The sequence below is a fragment of the Mastacembelus armatus genome, chromosome 13, assembly GCF_900324485.2.
Source record: "Mastacembelus armatus chromosome 13, fMasArm1.2, whole genome shotgun sequence".
In the NCBI taxonomy this organism is placed as follows: Eukaryota; Metazoa; Chordata; class Actinopteri; order Synbranchiformes; family Mastacembelidae; genus Mastacembelus; species Mastacembelus armatus.
In genome coordinates, this window is record NC_046645.1 from 22,623,272 (window position 1) to 22,634,213 (window position 10,942).

A 10,942-nucleotide genomic window follows, 5' to 3' on the forward strand; every position below is an offset into this window, starting at 1 on the left:
CCTGTTCACTCACTTTAAGTCACTTTGGATAAAAGTTCTTGGCTAAACCTAAAATATAAATAATTTGATGAAGCTTCTGAAAGGTTCATTCTGCCATAATTCAGCACTGCTATCCTATTACAAAGCATACTCTATGTAGTCCTTTCTGTCATTTTAAAGGAGAATGCCCCATAGATTCTCTTAAGCATTGAAGATACCATCACTGTGTGATGCTGCATGCATTTCATGAGTCATTTTGTAACAACTTTTATTTTGAAGTGTTCCCACCTAGCATCTACCTTGCGTTATGATTTCATTTCAGAAAATCTTTGAAGAACTCAGAGAAAACCTTTAAATCTACCCTTGGCCAGTTTCATCTCTTTAAGTAGAAAAATATATCACCAATCTGCAAACCAGACACCAGAATGGAAGGTACATCACCAAATGCATTTTTACAATGTCCTGGAGAGAATTTATCTTTAAGCCCAGCTGTAAACTTACAAAAACCTTCTTGACACAATACTTAGAATCCTCAGCACCTTGGGTAGGATAAGAACTTGAAAGATTGTTTCTGACTCTGCCATACCACCTCATTGATTGCTAAGAAGCAGTGGGAACGACTGAATAGGGTTAGGGCAGGACTTAAAATAGCAGCTTTTCTGACTTCATACTTAAAGCAACATTGAGCAAACACATCTGCCACTGTGCCCAAACAAAGACCTACCTCCATTCATCTTTTTCAAGTTAACGCATCTCTTTTCTTATCACAGGGTCAACAGGCAATAGCGCGCACATTTAAATGTCACACCTGTGAGCTATGTGCTGCTGCTCAAAGACGAGTGTTCCTTTTTATCTTTTCTGCTTCATATCAAACACAGTAATACATTACAGTATTCAGTTCCAACACCATTTCTGCTTATTTTCCCCTAATGTGACTGACTGGTACAAAAATACTCTTTCAATAAATTTTTCATTGCACTTAATTTTTTGGTGGCATCCATTTCCAAGGCCGAGACACATCTACAGATTGATAAGCATGGGGTCCTGTGTTGTTTTTCTTTGGGGACTGTAGGTAGAATAGACTCACTCAGAGGCCTCAGTTATAAGCACCTTGACTGATTCAACAAGTACAGTGGTGGGATGTGATGTTTTCTATGATTAATATTGAAAATACATGGAAAGATGAAAAAAGGTGTTTAATGTTCAACACACATTCTTGATTTTTTTTCTTTTTCAGGAAACAAAAATAACCTTGTGTTTGGTTACAAAGGACCATAATGAATCACATTATGATTTTTAAGTCTTTGTGGTTGTCATTGCAACTTCCCTTAATAATTGTCCCTGTGCATTTCCACTGTGGTCTACAACTTATACAACAACACTAGTGGTCTCAGATGATCATACTTGTCCAAACTTTACTCCTCTTCCTCATTTTCATTTTTTAACCAAGGTTTAAGGAACATCTGAGGTAAAATTAGAGGTAAAGGGTGACATCTGTTCATCTGACTGATAAACAGGCTGACATGAAACGAATAAGTTCCCCCAACATCTCATGTTTGTGAATATATGATCGTGTGTGCCATTAGGGGAATCTTTCATGTTTTACATTTAATAAAATATACCAATTAAAATTATAACAATCATATATATAAACATATTTAGTTTTTGTGTTTTTCTTTCTAAATAAAAAAAAACAGACATTTGAAACAGTGTACACATCATCGTTGCCTCTGCCATTCTCTTCCTGCAATAAAGTCTCGTCTACTAACTCTAGGTCAGCCAACCCTCAGTAAACCCACTTTGAAGGCTCCAGATGACTCCCACAGAACCTGGTCTGAGCGCAGTGCACCTTCAGCAGGTATGGACCAGTGAGGAAGGCCCCAGGTTGAAAAGACACAGAGCGGAATGCAGTGGAAGGCTGTGGGGCTGTGGAGGGCCACATCAGAGGTCTGGGTGTACTGAGAGCTCCACCTCCTGCATCTCTACAGGTGCTCTCTCCCCTCCACACCCAAACCCCCTTGGTCCAGAGAACGCCTCCCACCCCTTTGCCTGGCCTCATCGGACCGCCTTGTGCTTTCCCCCACAGCAGCCACACCTCTCTCCACACCGCAGGCAGGCGCGCAAAGGCAGGTAGCAGCACATGCAGGGCACGAAGAGCGACAGGGCCAGGAGGGCCAACCAGCGGGCACAGCAAAGGGGATGTGGGTGGCCCCCCATCGAGTCATCACACGAACAAGGCTCCCAGAACTCTCCCTCAGAGTCTGACATGCAGTGATAGAGCAGACTCTCTGCGCACCACACACAGGTCCACTGGCGTAGGCAGTGCAGGGCTGGGTCTGGGGCATCTCTGCAGCGGCCCCGCCCGTTCTCTGAAGCGCTGAAAACAGAGCGGCAGTACACACAGCGAGACGAGCACGACGACGAAGCCTGAGGACATGGGCTGTCATCATCGGGGGAGATTACCCCCGGGTCTCCACTGCTGCTGGCCCCTCCTCTCTTACGAGTCCGTGACCGGGGTGTGGCCAGTGAGGTGTGGATGCAGCAGGGAGAGGGCGAGCCTTTGCCTGTCTCCTGGGGTGAGCCAGCACCTGAGGACACACCTGACACAGCATTGGGCATGGACATACAGGTGGGCGATGATGAGGACAGACGCTGCGAAGCTTTACTGTCCAGGCTCACGGTCACATCACAGCCTGCTGTCCCCACTCCTGTCAGCTCCTTCTCGAAGCGAACCACACACAGCTCAGACTTGTCCTGTAGACTCCCTCCACCACCGACAACCACACCCCCGGTCAGCCCCCCAACCATAGTCCTGGTTGCCCCTGCCCGTCGGTAGTCCTCATAGCCTCGAGAACCCCACAGGTCTTTGCAAGGATCCACACTATGCAGGTCGCCTTCCTCCAGCAGAGAAATGGTTGGTGAAAGTGGGGACAGAGGAGTTGAGGCTGGGGGACCCACAGGAGGAGTAGGTGGAGCAGGCGGCGGTGGTGGGGGTGCTGGGGGATTCAAGATAGCCGTCATTTGTGAGAGCTGGTGCTGTCCTGGCCTGGTGTGGATCTGTGGACAGGGTATAGGATTACAAAGTGAGGCAGGAACACTGTGTACTGTGGCAGGGATTACAGAAGGTTTTCATCTCCGATAGATGCACAAATGATCCAAAACCTCAAAACTGATAAGATTTCCTTCTGTGTTTTCTTGTGATGTTCGCACTTTGTTTTGCTGTGTTTCTGCATTGTTCTAATGACTGATAATGAATTTAAAACACAGCTAATTTTGCTGTGAGCCACGTAACAGGTCCAAGAAACTTTCAAGAACACAGAAATGTGACAGGAACACATGAGAAAAATCAGCTGAAAATGAAATCAACATCTCTCAGTTCCTTGCAGCATCTTGTGACAGTGAAGTACCAGTGATAGGTCTGGTGCAGAAGCTGCTGTGCTACCTGAGCAGGTGTCTGTGTGGTGACAGCATGGCTGGATCCAAAACTGAACTCTTCTGAACGCACGAAGCAGGTAGACGACGACTCGCTCGTCACTATGGTGATGGGTTTGGGAAGCATCTCCTTTCTGCTGTTGGATGAGGACTCACTTCCTGTATGGGACTGGCAAAGTCTGCATGTCATCCCTCAAGTCAAAAACACCAATACCTGCACTGGGCACCAGCTGCAATGTAAACAAGCCCTTTTCAGAGAATAAATACTTAAGAGACATGCTGCTCCCATACTCACAGCTTGTCCATCATCCTCAGTGTCGGCCTCTTCTGGGGTGGAGGATGAGGGTGAATCGGAGCCTTGATAACATGAAAGGAGAGGTTTCAGACATCCCTGATTATCTTCTAAAGTTTCTATAACTAATGACATCAGGTCAGTATCTCTACCTCTGTCAAGCTTGTCTATGACAGTCTGCAGCCCTTTCTCAAAGGAGATGGCATCAGCAGGTGTCTGGAAAGTAAGGCCAAACTTTCGATCCTCTACTCGCCAGTGATGGAAGATGGGATTCACCTTGTTGTACACTAACCCCCTTTGCACTGCACACTCCAACACCGGCTGTAGACAGCAATATCAGTACCAGTAGCAGAAAAAGTTAGTTTACCAACCAATATACATCTCTTCCTAAAATCATGCCCCCACATAGCATTAACCTAGTCTGTGGTGGCACCAAAGACAGCCATAACACACACGCACACACTCACTGCTCGGTCTCGTAGCCGTTCTCCACGTATGATGTATTCTCTCCGCCCTCTGCCGTCGTGACTCCGCCCCTTACATATGACCACGTGGCTGAGGCCGCCACCACCAAGGGGCACCCAACCGCCACTGGAGTCATCACGTGTCATCACCACTGCACGAACACGCACACTGTGGGGAGGCCAGGGCTGATTAAACAACAACAGTAAGCTACACTGACGCACACAGACATGCACGGACTGATACATGCATGCAGCTGAAAACAGAGCCCTTGATCAACTTCCATAAGAGATAAACGCAAAACACTTGTCAGTGCAAACATCCGCATGTGATCTGGGGAAGCTCTGCGTGGACCGGGAATGGCTGTGGGGTTTGCGTGGGACCAGACGTGACATTAGCAATGGCAACCAGTTGTTTGACAACATAGAGAATGAAGCACAAACTGAGACTTGTGCATCTGTATGAGTTTGATTTGGAGTGCAGGGTCTTCTTCGCCTCCAGCTGGTGCGCCACGCAGTGCGGTGGGCTCAGTGCTGGCCCCTGCCGCTGGACTGAGGGCCACGAACCTAATATGCAGCGGGATTTTTGCGTTTTACCACCCTAAAGGAGCACTGAAGGGTGAGGTTTATTCTTTGGCCTGTAAGATGCAGTGTTATATAAAATAGAACACTGTAAAGATGAGCTTTACTAATTGCCCCCAACACTTGTTAAAGAGCGGCCCTATTTTTTCCAGGGGGGCTGTGGGACTATCTCCCCCACGGTGGATCAGACCGTCTTCAGCTTTGTTGAACTAAGATGTGATGAGGTTCATACAGTGAAGACAGGAATGACAGCTTGGACTACATGAGTAGCTACTGGTTGCAACATGACATCTTAAATATCACGCAGTAATATGACTGTTTTAATAATCCGTGCTTTACGTCAGTCAGATTTTTCCTAGCACGTCATGACGGTAAGAAATTTGGAAAACAACAAATTTTTGGACCGGTCTGGGTTAAGCATCAAATAAACATTTCTGACTGTATGTGGGAATAAAACGGGAACCAGCGTGTATGCGTTGATATTAAAGAAACTAGGGGCCAAATGGGAAAAAAGAAAGCCGGTGCTGTCCGGCGTTGAGGAGGAGATAGATGGTCAAATGGGAGGAGGGAGAAAGAATGAGTGTTTCCCAGATAGATGTATCAATGAACGCACCCATTCGCCATCCGAGGCCCCGGCATTCTTGCAGAAATAAGCTCTGCCCTCGCCAGTCGGCTGACTGCATCCATGTAACGCATCCAGAGCCGCATCTTTTTGTCATTTTCAAATCACACTGAATTTTAATTGTTGCAATTTTTCCCAGACGCTCATTTTCTCCATTCCGCCCCTGCTGCACGCACTCATTAACACACCCCGATATTATATTTTTTATGAATGGGATCGCGCAGTACTGGCTTCGACACCGCACTGTGCGCTGTATATTTTGCCGGAAAATCTATCAGGCCTAAATACAATGCAATCGCGTGTGAAAAAGGGAAGGAAAAAGGAACGAGTGGGTGAGAGGATGGAGAGGAAACGAGAGATTGGGGGAGGGGGCCGATTAGAAAAGGGAAGGAGGAGAGGAGGGGTGAGGATGAGGGAGAGCGAGAGAAAAAAAAATCACATTTCATTCATAAAGTTTGGCTTTAAAAATCATAATGAAACCCCGAGACACGTTGATAAAAATCACAACGCCTCCATCCCTCCTTCGTTTTACTGTAGCCATGTCTTGAATGACGCGATGCTGGCCCCAAACTCGCCATATTTCGCCTTTTTCCCATACATTTTACACATTGACTGATTTCGTGACTGTTTTTACCAATCGCTAACCACGCATTTAGTTTTGAATTGTTACATAGCCCGTGTTTGTTTATTGTGTTTTTATTATTTTACAATTTTGTGCGTGGAGATTGTGTGCCAGTCGTCTCCAAGCAGAGGTCCACATTTAGATGGCTTAACATTTATCACATAATGGCATAGATATTGTCGGAAATGGGGTGTATGCTGTTGATTCAAGACTACGTAATGGTGTTTTTATTCTCGGCAGCCTGCTAAATTGTAGAGCATCGACTAAGGTAATAGTGCATGGTGCTGGGTTGGTGTAACACTGATGGCGGTGGCGTTCTTTCTATCCGTTTTGGTGGATGGCTGAATATATGTGCAATGTTAAAAATGAAAATGTAAGGACTTACTCGCCCTCCATGGCTCGGTGTTGCCCGCCGCTTGCAGCAGCCCACCCCAGGGTCTCCTCTCTCTCTCTCTCTCTCTCTCTCTCTTTTTATCCTCCTTTCAGGAAACACTCACAGACTCGCTCACATTCTCTCTCTATCTGCTCTCATTTTCCTAATCTTCCTCTCTTTTCCTCTCTCTCTTGCTTTCACTCGCTCTCTCCACCTTGATGTCGTTTCGGTGTATCAGGATAGGCTTGAGGTTGCAGCAGCCATTTTCCGCTGGCAGCATCCTCCCTCTCTCTCTCTCTCTCTCCCTCCCTCTCTCCTCTCTCTCTCTCCAAATCACTCCCTCGCTTATTCCCTTCCTCACTCACTCTACCTGCTCTGTGCCAACACATCCGCACTAATCATTGACAGCACCGTGGCTTTGAGTCTGCTATAGGGTTTGCCGTGTGATATTGTATTACTGAAGCCGAGTATTGAGTTGTTGATGCATGCAGTGACGTGGGTGTAAATGAAAATCTAGGTAAACCATCAATGACCTCCAGTTGATCCTCCAAATATCACGGGACAAATATATATATTTATATATATATATAATAGAGCCGAAGTAAGGTAAAAGTATTCTAGATGCATTTGTCCTTCATTGCATCTTTGTCTTTAAATTACACAAGCCTGGCTCATTCTTATTTTCCTTACTTTCATTTCCATCTGTATATATTATTTAGTTTCCGATAAGACCACAGCACTCTGGACAGCAACACCTCCCTATTTTAAAGAGAAGGCTTTTTCGTATTTCACGAAACGTCTAATTTGGGCTTTAAATCATATTCACTAATGTATACCCTCTTTGGATAAGCCTGGGTCTGTGGTAGTCTGGACTAAGTATAGATTTATTCTATGTTGCTTTGTAGTTAGTTTTTATCCATACACAAACTGTAAATATTGTAAATATACGATAATCATCCTGAAGCACTTCTAAACTTAATTATCTCTATTTATTTCTATTTTTTTAAATTTTCTACTACAAGCACATTGAGAGAAACTGTTCTGGAGTCAAATTCCTTGTGTCCAACAATAAAACTGATTCTGATTTTTTGTTTCGTATCCGAATCATTGCCGCCATGTGCAATGATTAAATGTCAGACGAGAGGTCCCGGGTTCAAATCCAGGACGAGTCAAATTTTGTCCGTCTTTGAGGCGTTTAATTCTGACGCACAAATCATACATTATAAACTACCTGGTAATTTTGTCAGGGCAACAGTGATTAATGTCTATTTCTGTGTTGAAAATGTTGTGAAACAATGTGCAAATGTGCACCTGTGCAGCCTTCACGCAGTTTAATTTAAGTTAGATTAGAAAAGCACCTGTAGAAGAGCCACAGAGATAAATCCCATAGCTGGAATATTTACTGGCCTGGAGACGGCACCTAGTAGCTACTTGTTCCATCAGCCCGAGGACCTAATGACCACTTACATTTCAGGACCGAGGACAGCGCCTTACACGATTAGTAAACTGCCAGGGTTTAGAGGCTATAATTAGGCCCGAGCACCCAGCGAACATGAAGGCGCAGGGACTACTATAATTGCTCAATGTGCAAGGGACGAATAAGAAATCGCGCGAATCAGAATCGCGTGAAAATTAATAAATCTTCAGCGCCCCCGACAAAAGTCATCGCACTCACCAAACCTGGCACGTTTATTCTTCATGATAAGCTTTTTTTTTTTTTTTTTTTTTTTTTTTGCATTTGTAATTGCAGATATTTTGTGGTACAAACGTTTATATTACAATTTGACTAGCTGTTAATATGCCTACAATTACGGAAATGTTGATGTAAGAGCTGTTTTATTACGTTTTTAAGGCAATAAGTTATTCTATAATAACTTTTCACACAAGTCTCCCAAGAAGAGGATTTTCCCGTAACCTGGCAACGCAAAAGTAAAACAAAAACAGTCCCTGAAGACCGTCTGGCCCAGCACATAGGTTAGTTTGCTTAGCGTTAACTATATAACACACATAATAAGCAACTAACTGTGTAACTGCAGGTTAAGTTACCCAATTCCGTTAAGTTGATGTAGTTTAAGTGTCAAGTTTTTTGAGAAGCTCAGCAAACCGCTACAACGCTATCTAGCTAACTTTAGCTAGCGAGCTAACGTTACCTTTTCATGTTAGCTAACATTTCTAAACGTTAATAAACACATGATCTTACGTGGATCATATCTTGGATCAGCTTCATGTAAAATGAAATGTACTTAACGCTAACTATCTGTTGGGACAGCATTTAACTAAGGATTAATTATTATTGTTATTATTTCAACGAGCAACGGAGCGCAACAGATATCTAAGAGTTAGCTAGCTAATGTTAGTGGATGGGAATGGGAAAACGAGCTTAAGTGGTCAACAGTATTTACATTTACCCAAATACTAACTACAGGTACTTGCATTATTTTATTTTTGTACATTTTTATACTTTAATTCCACATGTGAGAATGAGATGTTTACTCTTAATATAATTAATGATTTAAAACTTTCAAACTTAGTGAGGATTCCCTTTTCTTTCATTTTTAGGTTTAAGCTAGCATGATATTACTGACCCCTTGGACAATGTTTCATTGTGATGCACTTTTATTGGCATCTTTGGAATTTTTCGAACCAAAACTATGAATCTGTTTAACAAAACAATTTTTTCCTAAATATTAATTTTGAATAAATAACTGCAGAGTTATAATCACCTAACTAAAATACTCACATTTTTTAAAACTCTTGGTAAAACACGTTTTATAGGCTAGTTTACTTTCTCAGATCTCTAAACACACTTATTCTGGGAAACAATCTGTTGCATTCCCAAACCTGCTGCCAAACCTCTGCAGATTTGTCCAGACATCATCATCTTTTCAGAGGTAGATGGAGGCAAATGCAGCAAATGTGTTTTATGATGTTAGTTTTTGGATTACATGGTAGCTCTATGGCATGGCAGAATATATCAGGTCTTGGATCCACATGTTTCATTGGTGGTTTTGGGCTTTTCATGCTAACTGTTGACATTAGGAAAAGACAGAATATTCCAGGACAGATGCCTTAACTCTTCAAATAAAATCACATATTTCTTGCAGGACAGCTGAATAAAAACAATGGGTATTCATCAGTCAAAAAACCAGCAACAAAATCAAAAGTATCCATTCAATATAGGTATTAAAAATGGGACCACAAAAGAAGGAACAGCTAAAAATGAGAATGATTTTAACCATGGCAAAAAACATGTTTTCACTGAAAACCAAAATAACATTGCCAATGACAGTCGAGAACTATGTCCTTCTCATTTTATTAATATTCAAATGGAGCCCAGCAATGATAAAGCAGCAAAGCTCCCAAGAAGCCACCAAGATCCAACTGTTCATGCCCCTGAAAACAGTGAACACAGTATACCTAAGACTATTAACATCTCACAGGAGGCTGACACGTTAAAACATGTCCCATACCTCACCTCATCTTTGAAAGTGACTGAAAAGCACACATACCTTGCAAAACCTAAGAATGAAGAAACCAGTACTCTGGCTACCCGTGGAAGGCCAGCTGCTGGACACGCTCATGATGCGAAAAGAACTCCAGGAAAATCTGATGTTCTGTCAGACACCACACTGCAACTTCAGGATGTGCCTGAAAAATTAAGTTATCAACAGTCAAGGCCTCCAGCACAATGGCCAAGAAAGACTAATCCCACAGCACCAGTGCAGCAGACAAAAACTCTGCAACCCCAGAAAAAAAAGACATCACCAGTACAGCAACAGGCAAACATAGAGGTGACACATGGACACACTCAACCTGCAGAAACAGATAAATCTTCACAAATGAAGCCTGTAGCTAAGGAAACCACACTACAGACAGAAAGGGCTACTGCACCCTGTGACAAAACCTTAAGGGCGACTGCACAACCTGCCCATAACTCAGAGGTATTTGATTCAGTCCAAGTACTCTGCAAAGACACTTTGACTCAGGTAGAATTCAGGTGAGTTGACCTGTATGCAAACATACATTTTAAAAGATATTGCACACAATAATTTTATATATTTTACCATATAATGAAATGATCATATATTATTCCTGTGTAAAGTCGATTACGCTATAAGTGTCTATGTAATTGTTACCTTATGAATTTGAATCAGCCAATTTCAAAAGCTTACTAAGCAACAAGAGATGATAATTCAACTTCCTGCCTGTAAAATGCAAGCATGTGTATATTGTATATGCAGAGAGGAGGTCAGAAGAGTACCCACAGAAGACCTACACACTGAAGAACCAGAGGCACACGCAAAAGCAAAGATCACTAAATTGCCAAGTCAAAAATCTAGTTGCGGTCGGTGTAAAGTGAATAAAACTAGCACAGACGTGACCTGCTATGCAAAAGACAAGGCTCACAACATGGCTAAGCACAGTATAACTACAAAGCCAGGTTTTACTGAAGTGCCTGTCACAAAACTTACAGAGCAACCTGACAATTCAGCACAAATTTCAAATCAGCAAAAAACTCAGGTCAACAATGGGGAAAATCCACTACACAAACATTTTAACTACAGTTATGTCAACAAAG

At 43.1% G+C, this 10,942-nt stretch overlaps 1 protein-coding gene across 1 annotated transcript; it reads right to left on the reverse strand.

Annotated features, from left to right (window-relative positions):
• Positions 1–2,031: 2,031 nt before the first annotated feature.
• Positions 2,032–3,794, reverse strand: spred3 (sprouty related EVH1 domain containing 3). Its single transcript, XM_026297378.1, has 2 exons — positions 3,422–3,794; positions 2,032–3,036 (listed from the first exon to the last, which is right to left on the reverse strand). Exons 1-2 carry the CDS (start codon positions 3,599–3,601, stop codon positions 2,035–2,037), a joined length of 1,182 nt encoding a protein of 393 aa, XP_026153163.1. The 5' UTR covers positions 3,602–3,794; the 3' UTR covers positions 2,032–2,034.
• Positions 3,795–10,942: the final 7,148 nt, after the last annotated feature.